This window comes from Colletes latitarsis, chromosome 10, assembly GCF_051014445.1.
Source record: "Colletes latitarsis isolate SP2378_abdomen chromosome 10, iyColLati1, whole genome shotgun sequence".
Lineage (NCBI taxonomy): Eukaryota > Metazoa > Arthropoda > Insecta > Hymenoptera > Colletidae > Colletes > Colletes latitarsis.
In genome coordinates, this window is record NC_135143.1 from 20417748 (window position 1) to 20436364 (window position 18617).

At 38.4% G+C, this 18617-nt stretch overlaps 1 protein-coding gene and 1 long non-coding RNA gene across 27 annotated transcripts in view; both read left to right on the forward strand.

The window, feature by feature from the left end:
- The window catches only part of Tm1 (tropomyosin 1), a 51808-nt gene that overhangs the window by 27426 nt on the left and 5765 nt on the right, over positions 1–18617 (forward strand). For 6 of the 26 annotated variants that reach the window (XM_076775577.1, XM_076775583.1, XM_076775570.1 and 3 more), the window contains 5 exons: positions 219–336; positions 6827–6897; positions 8655–8730; positions 9780–9842; positions 11075–11144. In XM_076775577.1, coding sequence (XP_076631692.1) covers positions 219–336; positions 6827–6897; positions 8655–8730; positions 9780–9842; positions 11075–11144 — 398 coding nt within the window. Of the gene's footprint in view, positions 1–218; positions 337–6826; positions 6898–7890; positions 7962–8654; positions 8731–9779; positions 9843–10250; positions 10314–11074; positions 11145–12810; positions 18532–18617 lie in introns of those variants that run through there. The other 20 variants (XM_076775579.1, XM_076775574.1, XM_076775575.1 and 17 more) reach the window with 9 other exon arrangements.
- Positions 343–6538, forward strand: LOC143346912 (uncharacterized). The gene is made up of 2 exons (XR_013080527.1): positions 343–1357; positions 2476–6538. It is a non-coding gene; the product is annotated as an uncharacterized LOC143346912 (long non-coding RNA).

Sequence of the window (18617 nt, forward strand, 5' to 3'; positions counted from 1 at the left end):
AAAGAATAATAATTTTTTAATGGTCCCAGACTCGTTGAGAGCGCTCGTTAATTCGCCCCTGCGGGTGCATCGTTTCCAGGAACATCGGTAGCAGAGCAGCGTCGTCGCAGCGGGGAGCACCTGTCGCCATTTTAGTATAAGTTTCTCGAATTCTCCTACAGCGAACCGTTCGATTCGTAAAGTATGTTAATCCCGATTCTTTGTGGTAATTATTAAAGAGCCCGCAAGATTCTCGAGAATCGCAGCTTGGCCGACGAAGAGCGTATGGACGCCCTCGAGAATCAGCTGAAGGAGGCCAGGTTCCTCGCTGAAGAGGCCGACAAGAAATACGATGAGGTTCGCGAGCCCACGACTGTCAAGCGTGATGGCTGCAGTGACAATGATAACGATAAAAATAACGATCACGACGATGACGATGGTTCCTAGTCGATAGTCGAGATAGTGCCTAACCCCGTAACTCTCTGTCTTCTCTCTGTGTGCTCGAAACCGCCGTGGCCCACCCGGTATATATCTGCTCGAACGCGTCTCGATCGAAATCCATCGCGTAAAATCGGCTAACAACGATCGTTCTCGAGTAATATTTAATATTGGCAATATTCGATTGGAGGCTCCCCCAATTCGACGAGAGGGAGGAATAAGAGTTCGCGTTTATTTCGATGAAAGTGTTTCGATGGAGGAAACGACGTTACAAAGGGTAAAGAAAAAAAAAAAAAAATCGTGAGTATAATAGCAATCGTCTGTGATTTCGTCGAGTATAAGTGCATTGATCGACGGGTAAGAAGTGCAGTGTTCGCGTGATGTAGCATTCGGGTAAAAGGGAATAAATGAGAAAAAGATCCGGATACGTAAATATGGTAGAATTTAAGGGAGGAGGGGGGAGGGGAAAGTGGTGATACGCGCGTACGAATAACTGTGTCACGTGTTTTGAGCGCGACTTCGCATAGGACCGCTGTATATCTGTGATTTCCAAAGTGTTTGTTGGAACGAGAGTAATAAGTTTCACAAGTGCCAGTTTCGTAGGAAAAAGAGAGAAAAAAAAATAGAAAAAATAATAATAAAGAAATTCAGTTCGTTCGATAAAGTTGAAAAAAAAAAAAAAAATCGCACGGAATCGTCTATCGATCGTCGGTCACCGGTGAATTTGTATGTTGTGGGTCCGCGTGTTCGGTTCGTCTTAACCGGAAACTGGCCCCGCGAATTGTTCGTTTTGTGTTGTGATACGGAAACGAGGCTCGTCGCGGGTCTCGTTGCAACAATGGTGCTGCTTTTTGTCCAAAGACTCTATTTTTGCTTTGCTGGAATTCGGGACGTGCTCGTAGCTCTGAAAATGTCCCGACACGCAAATCCATCTGTTCTGGTAGGTGGTGTCGCGCGTTCGCGTTGAAGTTACAAAGATATTTTTTTTTTTGGTAAACGTACTTTTCGATCCTTTAACCACGCCAAATCTCCCGAGCTGATTCGAGTACTTCGCCAGATAAACGAGTAAAACCGTGCTCAGCGAAGAGGGAAAGGTAGGCAAATTAGATATCTGATTCGTTGCAGTGTTCCAGAGAATTGTAAAATAATCATAGATAAAAAATTAAAACGAGAAACTCCGGGGAATTTCATACTAAATGTGCTCTCTGAATATAAATATTATAAGTCTCGTAAGAAATTAGTAATTTTTAATTTTTTCGAAAAATAGTGCAAATCTGCCAGTGTAAAAATTGCTTAGACTTATATGGGAGTAGTACTGTTTCCCAAAAAGATTAGTTACGGAACTGTTAAAGTAGATCTGAGATTTAACACACAAGGAGTTAAAAACATTAATTCCCAATATTAGATGAATTTTAACGAGTCCGCAGAAATAAATTCCATGACAAATTCTTGGTATGCCAGTTTTCAATTGTCTAAAAATAAAATTTAATTTTCCTTTTAGATATCGTTTTAAATACCGTATGAAAATAATATCGAGTTTATTGAAAGAAATCGGCAGGGAAGCTTATTTGATTTTGATCGATAATTAAGAATAATTGGTCGCGGAACGATTCTGCTTCTTCTGTTGTTACGGTCCGTTCGATGCTTCGTATTATACGTAGAATTCGAACCGGTGCGGTAATTGTTACGGAGGAGTTCGCTTTGGCGAATAAAATTACAATATGCCAGGAAAGTTTCCTGGCATGCAAAACACGTTGTGAAAACGCAACGACAAGCACGAACGGGCCACGGTCCGAGTCGCACGTAACATTAATACGACTCGGTGTAGTATTAGACGGGCAGAAAAGAAAGTTCCCCGACGTGAAAACCGAACGGTTTCGTGCCACTCGACGGCGCGTTTGCTACGAATCGATCCTCCATTACAGCCCTCCGATTTCACAGAGAACATCTTTGTAACTTCGACGCGTCAGTAAAACGATCCTAGTAACGAATCTGTTGTATTAATCGTGATTTATCGAGACTAATCACAGTGTGTCGTTAATTAATGTCTGATTGCAGTGAAACGTCAGAATCCCCCACGATTCTGACGAACCTCGCTTGTCCTAACGATCTAACCGCATAACAATTATTCCAGAAGCTCGGATCAACAGTGGCGAGCCCTAACAACATTTTCCCTCTGTTTCGATGCAGTAATCACTCATCTTTCACCCTCTGTTTATTAACGCGCGACCGTCACGCAAATCGTCGAATAAATTTATTCCGGGGATCAATGGCGATAACTCGTCGGTGAAGACGGCCCTTTGAACATATGGCGCGGTTCGTTTCAAACGCTTATCTTCGATGTCGTTCGGGGAAACGAGAAATCGATATGTTAACCCCTTGGGCATGGAGCAGTTCAAGCTAATTAAATATGATTTTTGGAGTTATCGTTGGTGGATAAATTACGTCAGCCATTTTGTGAAGTCATTATTTTAAAGCTTGGATTTAAATTCTTAATTATTAACGCTGTATGAAAAGAGAACTCTGTGCCTGTAGTTTTATATTTTCTTCAATTTTTAAATCGTACCTAGTATCTTTTATTTATTTTATTTGTTCATTTATTTGCGTGCAAGAAATCCATTGATCCACAAAAATAATTCATCTTATGGAAATTAAAAAATAGTTTTTATGCAAAACTAGTGTCGTCAGGGTATAAAATTATCGTGTGGACATTTAATTTTTTCTTCGATATATGCTCAACGAGAAAAGGGGTTGATAATCGTATTTGAGAAGTGGCTGCGTTCGAAACGCACAGCGTGTGTCGACCGTAATTAATTATTAAGCGAAAAGTCAATGTTCGCGCGAAGATAGCGACGAGGGAAGCCATTTTTGCGATGGGGTTGCGTCACGGTCGTTCGTTGGTTGTAGTTCGTTGCATGCGTAGAACGGAAAAGGTCGCCGTAGACAAACGAAAGGGCGATTCCGTTTTACTATTGATTCCGAGGACGTAGCGAATTCCTTGGTCGATTTTTCTACGGCGGCCACAGTCGCCGGGCGAACGATTTCCGTACGTTCGTGCCGATCGGCGACACTCGGGAACGCAGCATGATCGCTCGCGTTCTTATCTGTTCGCTCGGTCCTTTTTACGAGATTCGCTCCTCGGCTGGAAGAGTACCGCGATAAATGTTATCCGACCACGCGACCAGAGACGAGCAAAATTTTATTCGAACAACAGATATCGAACCGGTAAATTTCCCCTCGTGAAATATTTCGTTCTATCCTTCGAGACGCTTTAAGGGCGTACGAAAAGTCTCGATTAAAATTCAAATTTTTATTCAACGCGTTCGGTGCCAGGTTAATACAGTGACCGGCATAACAAAATGACCATCCTATATCGTATCGTAGAATATCTTAAAACTAATATTTTTAATGAAAAAAGATCCTATTGTTGGATTTTTTCTTAAAATTATCGTCACACCAAAGGTTTGTTGCCTGTTTTGTTAAAACAATGTTATAGGTTATCGTTATTGCAAATACTCTTCTAATTTCTATAACAAACCTTTGGTGTGACAGTAGACCTTTCAAAAAAGCCGCATAGTAGCATCCTTTTTCATTAAAAACATTAGTTTTTAGATATTCTACGATACGATATAGGTCACTGCATGTGCGAAGCTCTCACCCACGCAGCCATTTTGTTTTTGTACCTTTATTCAAAGTAAAATTGTACATATTATAAACGAATAGAAATTTATCCCACGAACCATTAAGTAAGATTTATTTTTGGTAATATTTCTCCTTCGAAGATTAATTTGATTTAGAATCTTTAGCAAATACAATTTTTACAAGAAGTAACGAAAGCTTCGCACAAACTGGTCAGACGTTTTCCCATACATTCTGTTATTGAAATTCTAATCTTTTTTTTTCTGAACGATGTTTTATCTTTCGTTGTTCGAGAGTTAATAATTTTGCCTGCCAGTGACCGTAATTCGCGCTTAGCCTCGAGTTCTATTTGAAGATTTCTCGGGGCGTCGAGGATGTTAGAAGTTGGTCCATCGATTCAAGCTTCGCCTCGACGCGTTTCAAAGTTGTCTCGCCCGTTATGCAATCTCGTATGGTTTAACAAAGCTCGGTTCGCGGTTAGTGTTTCACTGGTTCAATATTTGCGATTCCATCGCGAACGGGATGCGCAGTTGCGCGTAAGAACGCGGAATACGATTAACCCCTTAACCGAGCGAGACGAGGTCCGTCCATTACGAGATGTTTGCAATGGAATATACAAGGTATTTACCTACAAGTAGGCAATCTCCTAAAGGGCGATTCTACATGCCAAAATAACAAATTAAAAATAACCAGGTTACCTTTGAAGCTTTGTGTCCGAAAATATGCTGGAAATAAATTAATTTTATGTCTTCTTCGACGACCCTCCGCAACACAATATTTCGTTTCTGAAAAAATACGACCATAAACACTGAGATATGAATTGAAATGTAAATTTCATTAAGCATAAATTTTAAATTGTTCCCACCCCCAGAGTGAGATAATGTAAAATTGTATACTGATTTTTTTATTGCTATTCAAATTTGGATAAGAAGTATGTAACTTCAGAGTCATATTTATTACAGAGGGTTGAAAAAGATAGAGCAAAGTTTGTTTTTTTATTGGAATTTAATTCTCTTTAAGATTTATTTACAAATTTGAAAATATGAAACTTAGTAGTCGAAACTTTCCTTTGTTGCAATACAATTTTTATAGGTTGAAAAGTAGAGAAGCCTCAAACGAAATTTCGTTATTCTTGATTTTTTTCTTATTTTCGCAAATAGATAAACGTCCTTTATTCCAGAAATTGAAACAATCGTAACGAAAGGGCGAACGTTGTCTTTGAAAACTCGATTATCGAATTCTTTAAATGACGCAATAATTCTGCAGAAATGGAACACTGAGTTATCTTCGTGCGATGCAAGATACGAAAAATGTTCTAGGCCAGCGTTTCCCAAACTTTTTCAGTCACACAACACTTGGATTCTGTTATTTTTAAAAAATCGATCGACAATTAAAACTAGATTATACATAAGAATTATATAAACACACACTACAACACAAACAGTGATCTTTAAAATTTATTTAAATAAAATGTGTAGTCTATTTGGTTATTAGATTGTGTCAGTATTTTAGTAACTAGACTATATTTTGTTCCATTTACAATACGGTTAATATGAGAAACATATACAAAACATATGCAGATAAATATTTCATAAACGAATACCAATGATATTAATGTTTTAACTGGAATAGGTCAATACATTCTGCATAAGTTTTACAGTTATTTGTCACATTTGCATACTCCATAAATGCATAACATTCACAGTCTAATAATCGAGCAAATTAATGATACAAAAGTAGTATTCATTATGAACATACAAAATGTATTTGTTTTATTTTAGTTTCTTGATCATTAATTATGATTTTTTAACACTTTGGAATACTGCTTATAGCCACGATCTCTCTTGTAATTACACGGATACTGTCGATTGTGTTTTTAAAAACATATTAATATATTAAACGAATCAAGTATATTTTGATTTCACTTACAAGAGTACGATAATTTTAGATAATGAGACTCATTGAAGGTAACAGATATTTTTAGAGTCTAAAGGTCACAAGATATTTGTTGTCTACGTTCATCATTTAATGAAGCGAATGCCTATAATTAATATCAGTAGAGTTCAATTATCATAAAGAAAATCATCTAAAAAAATTTTCTTCGACAATTACTATTCAAGTTATACAATATGAGACATCAATCTTTTCTCCTAGAACAACATAATGATCGTTGAATAACAAAATTTATTTCTATTCAAAATAAGAATTATTAAAAACTAAAACAACCTCAGAATGCTTTCGCGAAGCAAATCTTTCATAAAATAATCAAAACGATAAATGTTTATTCGTAGAAATTTACTACTTGGTACACTTACATAGAGCGTTTCAAAAATTTGTAAAATTTCCAAACTTGTCAACATCCCTTTTTTATTTGTACAAATATACTGTTTAGTACACTTAGACAGAGCGTTTCAAAAATTTGTAAAAGTTCCAAATTCGTTAACATCCCCTTTACGGATCTTCGTATTTCCATCGCATAAAACGATCGAGTGCTCCGTTTCCGATGAACCGTCGTTGACCGCGAATAGAGTCGTTTCCAAAGGTCGTGGAAAAACTTGAATCGAGCGTAGTGGAAACAGGAATCTCGAGGATGGCGAACTCTTCCAGCCACGGATCGACGTCGCCAGCGGTGGCAAGATCGACGCGAGATCGTCGATCTTGGCCCAGATGCTGGCCCGGACGAACGCGAGAGAGAATGAGAGCTAAATGTGTCAGAGAGAAACGAAACGGAAACATAAGGAGAAACCGTGTGTATGTGTCGTTTATACAGGTCGCCCGTAAATTGGCCATGGTTGAAGCCGATCTAGAACGCGCCGAGGAACGTGCCGAGGCCGGAGAGTCGTAAGCATCCGTTTTTCAAAAGAAACAGTTCCCCTTTGTACGCCCACGCCACCCACCCCCGAGTGCCAAACGAGTTTTCTTCTCCTTTTCTCTTTTCCGTCGCACCTTATCGCGCGAGTCGCGCCTTCACCCTCCTTTCTCGACGACAATAACGTACCACGTGTGTGGATGTGCCTAAAAACATGCGTGCAACCCTTTTGTTTTGCCAACCCGACGCTCTTCGTTGTCGTTAACGAGTTCCGTTACGTATGTTCGCCACCGAAAGGAAATCGGAGCTTGGAGACGCTCTGTGGAATTAATATTAACGAAAATTCACTCGATGAATTCCTTTTCTGGGGAAACAAAAGTGTTCTTTTTGTAATTTATTACGTATTTAATTATAAACACGTAAGTTTCGACTCTCGGTTTATCGAGTCAATTTCTGGTCAGTTTATGAAGTCTTTTTATACGACTCTTTATGTTCAAAATAATTGATTAAAAAAACATATTTGCATATAGACAATTTTAATTTTTAAATTCATCCGTGAGTTAATACATTTATGCAACCCCCGATGAGAACACCAATATATTATTTAAAATTGGGCTATACACCGAACATAAATATTTCAAGTAGTCAAACTCCGTGACAAAGATTTCCTTTCGGTCCCTCATAAACCAAGAGAATGAATTCGTACGAAACAGATTTAATAACCACAATTTAAATATATAAAAAGATCGTTTAGCTACGTTTTGTCTGTCTCTTCTGTTCTTCTCATCCATTCTCTTGGATAGCCAATACAGGTTTATTGAATGGTTTATTTGAGGAAGTTCAGTGCCAAGGTTCTGCAGCAAGCTGATCGAGGATGGGAGAAGCAGAACCCAGAACCCAGAACCCTTGGGGCGTTTGCATGCGTTACATACAATTTTTGTTTTGTATTTTTTCGTTTTGTTTTCTTTTTTTCAAGTCCTCATATCCTTGCTTTTTCGCATGACACGTGTGGCTGTTGATCACAGGTTGCCAGAAAACTAGTCATGGTGGAACAGGATCTCGAGCGCGCCGAGGAGAAGGCTGAACTGTCGGAAGGGTAGGTGGTTCAGTTTGTGCATGACTAGTTACCCTCCCTGCTTCTTTTTCGACTCAACGCTTGTCTGACGCGGACGAACACTGGTCGACTAAATGTCAAAAATATTGCCAACATTCGGTATCTTAATTATTACAAGCCTTCTTCGAGAATCTTTTTTTTATCTAATTTAGTTCTCGTTCTTAATTTTCAATTTCTATATCCTTATATTTGATATTTGCTAGAATTATAATATTCTCTCGATTCTTCAAGCTACCAGTGGCTGTAAATTTATTTTCGAAGATTAAAATTCTAGTATAATATACAAATATTTAATATTTAATAATCGTGTATTATGCTAGAATTTTAATCTTCGAAAATAAATTCACAGGCATTGGTAGCTTGAAGAATCGATATAGAATATTATAATAATATTGTAGTTATATTCCTTTGTGATCAAGTAAGTTTAAACGTGAAAGAATTCTAAAAGAATTTGTATTCTAGATCAGAAAACTTTTGATTGCTCATTTTTAAAATGCCCTGCGTCTAAAAATACTTTCACGACTTGGAGTTGGAAATAAGATTGTGTGCGTAAGGGTATAATTTTGAGAATAAAAATAAAATGACCCAAGTGTTCGTCCTCGCAGCAGAAAACACGCTCAGGTAGGAACTGAACAGGTAGCCGAGATTCGTTGTAACCGTCAATTTGTTTTGCAGGAAGATCGTCGAGCTGGAAGAGGAATTACGCGTGGTTGGCAACAACTTGAAATCCCTCGAGGTCTCCGAAGAGAAGGTGAGCGTCACGAACGATTCGCGATACAAAAATACCTACGAAAACCCGGTGTATCTGTTCGCTTTCTCTTCCTTTCGAATTCACTTTCGTAAGAACCGCGACAAACGCTCGATTAACTATCTCTCGAACAATTTTTGTTGTATCGATCGAGCGAGACGTAAAAAAAGTAAAGTAAAATTTACATTATACAGGGTGTTCAGCTACCCCTGGAAAAAATTTTAATGGGTGATTCTGGAGGCCAAAATAAGACGAAAATCAAGGATACTAATTTGTTGATTGAGGCTTCGTTAAAAAGTTATAAAACATTTCCGGTCACACAATATATATTCGGTAAAGAATTTTTTTCTCGAAAACGCGTAAGATTTCGAGGGTATGTCTATTCACCAAAAATGATTGTAATTGACCCCTGCAACTAGAAATAATTTTTTCAGAACGATTTGACATTTTTCAATTTCGTCGAAAAATTTCTCCACTTACTGAATTTTTTTTCTCGAAAGTGCATAGGATTTCGGGGGTATGTATAATGACCAAAAATGATTGTAATTGACCCCTGCAACCGAAAATAATTTTTCCGTGAATGATTTGAAATTTTTTAATAACTTCTTAACGAAGCCTCAATTAACAAATTTTCGGCTTATTTTGGCCTCTAGAATATCCCATTAAAATTTTTACAAAGGATGGCCGAACATCCTGTATATGTATAGAAGCTTTTAGTATAAAGTCTGAAAGATTTAGTTTTGAAAAAGACCGAGACTCTAAAAAGTTCGACTATTCGAGAGAACAAAATCTCTACAGAGAGACAAATTGGTCTCGATTCTATTGCAAGAAGAAAGGTAGCGTTGAGAGTAGAAAAATGTCTGTATCCTCGACTAGAAACAACGCAATAGGAAACGAATACGCGAGGAAAATAAAGCACAGAGGTTTTGCAAGTGTTCCGTAAACACGTAGACGTAAAAACGTAGAGAGATTATCGGATAGATTTACGGGCGTCGTCGGAGCAAACAAATGATTCGTTTCGAGATAGATAATGCTCACGTTACTGTATATAGGCCAACCAGCGCGAGGAGGAGTACAAGAACCAAATTAAGACTCTTACCACTCGTCTAAAGGAGGTACAGATCCTTTGACAGTGTTTTGCATCTTGTTTTGCCAAGTGTGTGATTTGTCGTCGCGAGATTTACACCGTTTTTCGCTAAACCATTAACTCTCCGAACCTAGTGGTTTCCAAAAAGAAAAAGAAAATTTAAACTACTGGAATCGTTAAAGTTTTCCGAGTAAAAGAGTTGGTTAAATTATTAATATTTATCTATATTAAAAAATTTTCTTTTTCGCCCATCTAAGATTCTAACGTGTCCCCGCCATTTTGGATAACACTGCGCCAAATCGTTACCACACACTCGCCCCTTTTATTCCACACATAATCGCTGTAACCGATGTGTTTTATTTTGTTTATTTTATTTCTCTGATCCTAACGTGAGATTGTTTTTCTCTCTTTTTTTTTTACGCTTGACTAAAAACAGGCGACGCAAAGAGAGGAGACTTTTGTGGGCCAGGTGAAGATACTGGACAGCCAATTGAAAGAGGTAAGTCTTTGACGAGTGAACCGAACCGGAAGCGATAGATTCGTGGCGGAGAATTTAAAATTCGTGAGTTTCCGGCTTTAGAAAAAAAAAAGAAATACAGAAACGGTTTTGGGTCGTACACGTTTCGTTTCATTAATCGTTGGAATTCAATTATTTACTTTTTATCTTTTGTTCTTGGTGGTTTAATTAGACACCGATTCCTTTGTAGAATTTCCTCCTTTTATTTTTGCACATATTTCACGTTTCAGTCACGTACCGACGTTTCGCATATTACGCATAAGTACGAGGAACGAACAAAATAATTGAGAAAAGAATTTTTTTAACGAGCGATTAATTAATGTTTCGAGCTGGGTAGAGGGATATCGATATCATCTGTATTTACAATCACGAGGTACGATTATTGGAGTGTTCAGTGTTTTGTGATGAAGACGTAACGTTGATCGACGTGTGCAATTAACTAACTGTATTCGCGTATTTATTAAAAAAAGAAAAAAATTAAAGCATGGAGTGGAGTTTACTAATATGAAATAATAAAGTTACTGTAAATCCGTCGATTTTAAAAAGAAAATATGTAATTTTATATAAATCTGATCACATATGATTTACTTACATATGCGTAATACGTTAACGTAATGTAATGCAAATTGTTAACGTATGCACGAGACCTTTTTAATCGTAGATGCACAAATTTTAAAATCGATGACAAATCACGTGAAAACGATATCATTATGCGTATTTATATATTCTTCCTGTCACTATAGGCTGAAGCTCGCGCCGAGTTCGCAGAAAGATCCGTGCAGAAACTCCAGAAGGAGGTCGACAGGCTCGAAGGTGCGTATTCATCGACCTTTTCGTTCATTTCATCTATCGTTCGTGATTTTAGTTATCGTGAATTTCTCAAATAGCCGTCGCACATTTCCTTTTAATTCGACAACGGCGTAGAATTACTTGCTATTACTTGGATAGTATTTTCATGGAGAATTCTACCTCTAGAATTTACGTTCTTTATCGAAATACGAAAGAGAGAGAGAATTACAGAATCGAAGAGAGCAGAATATGAAAACCGAGGCTGTACCATAAAGCTTAGGATCATGGTAATTCGTTAGGCATTCATCGACACCCGTTCAACCAGTTTCCAAATTCAGAGACCCATTTGACCGAATCGATTTATTTCACTAGATAAACTTGAATGTGTTTAAAGATTAATGAGATTTTAGAATTTCAAATTTACGTGGAGAGGATTAGTTGGACACACGCTATCTCAACCAGTAAATTTTATATTCGACCGACTGTTTTTGGGGTAACTGGTCACGTAGTTTTGAAAGAAATAATGTTCCGTTTGTGTACTTTGAAACGACATTTCTTCGTTTTGAAGGAAACAGATATTCCACAGTAACACATAATTTTCTAACAGGTTCAAGTATAGAGTAGACTTATTAAAAAATCACGTTTCCACTTGTATTCCCCTTCTGTGAGGAAAAGAATCTGTCGACGACACGAATACGTTGAAGTATTTCATGACATATTCCCTGAATTACATTCGTAATTATATTCTATCAATACTGTACAAGTTAAAAATACACAAACTTTCCATTTATCATTGTTAGATAAAAATATCACTGCATAAATATTAATGAAAAACGTTTAACGTACAGCTTTTGTACGAACATTTTTTTAATGACTACAACTCTTTCCGAGATATTGTGCTGTACTCACTTAAACAAGACACCCTGTATACATTAGAGAAAGCAGGAGTATAATAATGGTCGATTATAATTTATTTTAAAATTTGAATCATTTCATATTTAATCCAAGCTATTGTTTTTTGCTCTAAAACACTTATAAATCTTTACTGTTTAATATACTGTTGAATTTTCAGTTTACTGTGACACGTTTCATTTTGTAATTTTTATTCGGATGAGAATTTTGCACATTTGTGCTTTGAACATAAGAAAATATTTTTACTCACATTTTTAGGGCATATACCCACCATATTGGCCCTGTCATTTATAGTTTGGTATATTTAACTACAGATTCTTAGTCAACGACCCCAAAACCACCCCAAATGGTATTTTTCAATCTAGTCGATGTTCTAGAATATGGTGTATTTAACTCCTGGTTTGTAATCAGTTACTCTGCAATCTCTCTAGTAACAATAATTTTAAATACCAAGAATTCCCAGTATATTCGAGGGAAGAACTAGTGTAACAAAGGGTCGAAATTGTAACTAATTACCCAGACGTTTAACGGATTGTACGATCGACAGATTCTTCTCCCTGTTAAAGACAATCATCCCCGTGGTTTCCAAAGTGAAACGGTAAAAATCCAAATCCCGTAATTTGCCAGAACTAACACATCAACGACCAGAGAAAACGATGATGTAATATCGCGTGGTCGCGTGTGACGTGTGTTGTGCATACATTCATCCTCTAACCGACGGCTGCAGCTAGCGCGTGTGGTTTGCGTGTGTGTTCCCTCTAACCAGTAATCTTTCCAGACGACCTTGCCGCCGAGAGAGAGAAAAACAAATTGCTCCAGGAGGAGATGGAAGCCACCCTGCATGACATCCAGAACATGTAGATCGTGTCTCGCGGCGGACAGAGTCACGGCTAAAAACACACACAAATTATAGACACGTTCAGAGAGAAAGAGAGAGAGAGAGAGAATCACTGAGTGATAGAGGAACAGAAAAAAAAGAAACAAAAAACGAAACGTAAAGCTAAAAAGTCAGATTCGAAAAAGGGAGACGGAACGAAAACAGACGCCGAGAGAGCGACGAAACGATTGATAACACGCTGTGCGGCGCGTGTGTGTGCGAGTGTGTGTGTATGCGTGCGTGTGTATGGTGCACACCACCCATTAACGTTCACGGACCTAAAAAAAAAAAAAAAAATCATTGCAGTCTCTTTTAGGCTAGACTCACATCTCCCCCTCCCCCTACCATTGTACACCCATCAGCAACGCGCCGATTGGCGCGGTTCTTACGTGTGTATGCTAGTGTGCGTGTGTGTTGTTGCATGCCTGTGTGTTTTGCGCGCGAGAGACACTCCTCGCTCCCTTCGCCTTCGAACCTGTTTTTTTTTTTCTTTTTCTTTTGCGTTTTTCAGTTTTGTCCGAGTAGTTTCCCTCTTGACGCGCTGCGTTCCCTCCGCGATGGTCGGCGCAGTCTAGTCCACGGACCAAAAATTGCTATTAAGACTTCCAGTAAACTTTTGGTATTTATAAGTTCCTGTAGAGCTCATTTATTTAACACGTTTTCCACATCTAAAGATATCCTCGACATTTGGTCGAATAATAGAAATATTCGATAATTCAGTGTATCCGTTACACTAAAAAAACCCTCGAATTATCCACGAAAATGAAACTTTGTTTTTAGATTTATTTTCTTTAACATCTAACCTTGAGAATTAATTTTTTCCTAGTGACAAAATCACCCATATGTGGGTGGAAGTAACGTTATTTATAATTTTACGAACGCATTAGGATTCTTTTATCGTAAACAATACTGAAACGTGTTGCAAACTTAAAATGGCGGTCACCAGTGACCACCACGGTAGACGTGTTAAATTTGTTTTTGGGTCTCGGCATTTTTCGAACTTATAAATATCGTGTACAATGGAAACCTCTTGATAAGAAATTTTTGTTTGCGAGTTTTGTCCCCATTAACCACTATGAGATTCCGGTAGCGTGGGGGGCAAGGGTTCTTTCTCTGACCTTGGAGCGATTAGGCAACATCCAGCCTGCGTGAAAGAGCTCTTGTTCTCGATACCGATTCTCAACAATAAAACTCTCGAGTGGACGAACGTGGAATACGATACGAACCACGGAAATTGTAGACGTAACGGGAACGCAGAGGGGAGGGAATAGTATGGCACGATAGTTGTGCGAAACAGACGCAGAGGCGATCGATCGAAGCGTGCACGTCGGGAAAGAATTTCCAATGCGACTCTGTCAAGTATTTTCAGACCCGGGTGCGTTCCGCCCACGCGTGTCGTCTCGATTACGCGGAGACATCAACCCTCGGGCACCTCGCTATTGCGCTATTTACCGTGCGATCTATTTTTATTCTACGTCCAGTCCTCGTTAAAAATTACGCTCCATCGGTCGAAGCCGAAGAAATCACAAATTCGAATCGTGAGTCTACTTTTTACGATGTCGCAAAATTTAATCGACCCTCTATTGTATTTTACCCCTTGAGGAGGAAATTAATTTGAACCTGCAAGTATTCTGAAATCTCGCAAAACTTTACGAGAGATTGGTTTTAATAGAATTTTAACCCACCTCAAGAAAAAAGATTGTAGTTCATACTTAAAGTAAAAAATAAGATTTCTTATTAGATTTTTTCTTTTTTTCTTTTTTTTTTAACTTAATCAGCATACTTTGCAGTGACTGTTTTCGTCGTACAATAGAGGGTTGAAACTATTTTTTGCTGCTTTTACCTCGCGTGCCTCCAAAGTAGTCAACTTAGCAAAGCTACCATTCGTCCATCGAGCTCTTCCAGAATGATTTTAGAGATTCCGACGAGTTTTGCGGAAGGTACCCTTGCGGATGAATATTTGGCCGATTCGAGCTGACTAACAAGTTTTTTTTCGACGTGGGGCCGTGTCGCGGGTTCTTCGGTTAAGAAAAGAGAAGCACGGAGCGTTAGTTTTGCTTCTCGACGCCTACATTCCTCGTTCCTCGGCGGCTCAGCGCCCGCGAGAAGAAGTTTCTTCTTCCATGCTCATTCCCTTATTCGTGATAATCAAGAATTGTGATTCTTTAAATACGCCCACTGCCAGCACTCGTAACCTAGGTGAAAAATTCGTCGCGGTTTAGTGTCCATGATTAAACCGATTCGCGACGATTCCATAATTTTCGTAGTCGAAGTTTAGTAGAGCTAGTTTAGTAGAGATAGTCTAGTAGAGCTCAGCTTGCGACCTAAAATTGAAGTTTGGAGAACCCGGGACATCGTATAATGAACTTTTGTATATTTGTATTCCAATTACACGGGCCTTAGAAGACACGGTGTAATCGAAAGAGGTACAGTTTCTGATTCCTCTCGAAAAACAAATCAAACACATGTAGGATGCAATTTTCCCGTACGGTGATCCATTTTTGGGAAAATCGATTTCGAAAATCTCTGCATCTACGAACTCGATTTTCTATGGAACTCCTGTAAGAGAATTTTCTTCTACGTTTTTCATGAGGAAGCGGGTTTATTTCGAACCGTGTCTTTTATACCACCTTGTATTCAGCCAAGAAAGATTCCTCTTGAAAAAGCAAATACAAAGTGTAGAGTAACAATTTTCCATAGGTGTTTCCTTTCTCGAGAAAATTAACTTCGAACATACGTGGCGCAGGTGAGCGATACCTCGTAATTTCGAACTCGATTTTCTGGAGAACGATAGCACCGATGGAAAAACTTCTTCCTGCATTTTCGACGTACTTTTTCAAATGGAATCAAATTCTTTAGGGTTGAAATACAATTTTTTTTACGATATCGTTTTGTATTCAGTAAAAAAGGAATCGTTATCGAAGAATCGCAACGGTTTCGCTGAGATTAGATCCGCGGTACGATAAAAAGCGATACGGTTTTGGGTTCCTCTCGGAAAAACAAACCGAAAATATACAATAAAATTTCTTCGTACGAGGTTTCGTTTTCGAGAAAATCGGCTTTGAAGACCCAACCCGTTGAAAGCGCGCGCAGGGTCGCGTGCCCCGCGAACTTTCAAATTCGATTTTCTCGAGAACGAGGGCTCTCAGGAGAAAACTTGTTCCTACATTTACGATGTAGTTTTTCAAGAGGATTCAAAGCATTCGGGCTGAAAACACGGTTTTTTTTACGAGATCACCTTGCAGTCAGCAAAATATCGGATCGTTCGACCAAACGATCGAAGAATCGCGATGATCTCGATAAGATACGTATCGCGGTGGATCGAGAACCCGTAATCACGAAGCATTCCACGACGCGACGGTGAATCTGTATTCGACGAACACAGTAATCGTTAGAACGAGCTGAGCCACTCGACAGTTACCGATCGTGCCTGTATATATTTATTATAGAAGTAATATGATCACGGCCAATCGAACCTCGACGCTGAAAGCGCGTTTCCACGTATACGCACGAAAGAAAGAGAAAAAGAAACGACACGAGGGTTTAAAAAGAGAAAATAATAGAAAGAAAAGGATGAACTTCCACTTCGCGACGCATTACTTGCATTATTCATTGCTGCTACTGTTTAATTTAGTATCGTTCTTATCGGTGACGATTTCGCGCGGAAACATTTTTCTCCTCTTCGTCGTTGCGACAAATAGTGCACCACTGCCCCTCGAACCGTTTCGACGCGTTTTCGATCCCTTCGATGATCCGCGTGGCGATTTTCACGCGGTGGAAGGTCCCCTCGGGTGCCTTTTCGAGACGAGTCCGTAAAGCTCTGCTACACAGTTTGTTTATAAGGTTTCAAGCATAGTTTCGTGCAATATTCACCGAACTCGATAGACACTTTTCGTCGTGCGTCGTCTATTTTGTTCGAGAGTGGTCGATTTATTTAAGAGACGCCGAAATTTTCCAATCGCGAGATCTCGAGAAGTCACCCGAAGAGAGAGCAAGAAAAACATTCCGATCGTTACGCAAAGAATGCAAAAACAAAAAGACAAGCACAATAACGATTTCGTACGCGTCCTGCCGTAAACGATAATAATTTTTGTTATACCGATTTTTGTCCCCCCCTCCGAGAAAACGAATGCCGACAGGGAGTGAGAAAAAGGCGAAAAAGGAAAAAAAGACGCAGATACTTGAGTTCACGAGAGTTTCAGTTTATTAAATTACTTAATATTAATAAAACGAATGGAACGATAATAACACTAATATCATTGTAATGATAATGATTATTATATATATTGCTATTATTATAAAACTGTTTATAATATATATTTTAATTTTGAAAAAACAGTGTGTCGTTTGTTGTTGTTTTTTCTTTTTTTTTTTTGTACTGTTGTTTTTGTGTCGTCTACATTTTATTGTTTTACTGGAACTTTGGTACCGTTTGACGTGTTTAACAAATTGATCCATCGCGGCCACGCGAATAACACACGCTGCCCGTTGTGTGTAGACTCGTGTGTAGTTGTTGCATGCCACACACACAACAGAAGAACTGCCTGCGGTACGTATCGAAGAAACAACGGTGAGTAGACCAGCTTGTTCTTTATTTGCTATTTTTATAGGAGTGAACCCGTCCAGTGTGTCCCGTTACCTAACATGACCCTTACCTTTTCCGACATTTTCTTTTCCGATCCATGTATTTTTCCGTTTACCCGGTAACAACCGCACGTCTACGTTATTTGTCAAAGTGAAAAGGTCTCAATGTCTTAATAAAAAGGAACAACATATCGAGGGAATACTAAAACTGATATTTGGAAATTCTGCTTAAGAATACAAAATGTCTGATACAAATCTTTCGCGAACCAAAAATGCAATGGCTTGTAGTCGAATAACAAACGTTCACCAAAATGTTCGATCTTGCACAGGCAAATTTATGCAATCCTCTAAATGTTTCGACTCGATATAAATAAATTAATCTTCGTTCATATTACGAATAGAAACGTATCAAAGAAAATTTTGGGAGAAAATTACACGGATGAAAGTATTAATTAGGAGTTGAAAAGAGGACGAAACGGAAGAAAAAAATTTCCTTATTTAGTCTAGCCTCTGGGTTTCGTAGACAGCGTGTCTAGAGCCACGTTTCCACGCGTAAAAATTTTAAATGAACAATTACGATTGTGGGAACGTGGTATTACAAGGAAGATTGATAGACTAAGAATTAGATTTCTAATTTGCGCTCCTCTCATTAATTGTAAATATTACTAAATTGCCAATTAGAGAAGTTCACGTGTCTCGTACGCTCTAAATTGGCACGGAAGGAATAAATAACAGCCTAAGAATTATTCTTACGTTTTACGTGCTTCTCTCTTGTGCATATAAATATTCTTGGATCGCTTTTCTTGCACGCTGAAAATTCCGTGGAAGAATTCCTGCTTTCTAGTACTTCCGGAAGTACTGTCGGATTGTCAATTAGTGAGATTTAAATGCTTTTATGCAACGTAACTTGCAAGGAAGGAATAGCTAATAGTGCCTAGCTAGTGATTTATTTCATATTACATTTGCATCGTGAGTTACAGGACACCCATACATTTTATCGAAAGAAACATCGATTCCATTGGTCATGAAAGAAAGAAAATAATATAAAACTATTCCAAGTTCCCGCTTCCCATCCGCCAAGCAACGCTTCGATGAATATAAATTAACAGCTTTAACGCTAGAGT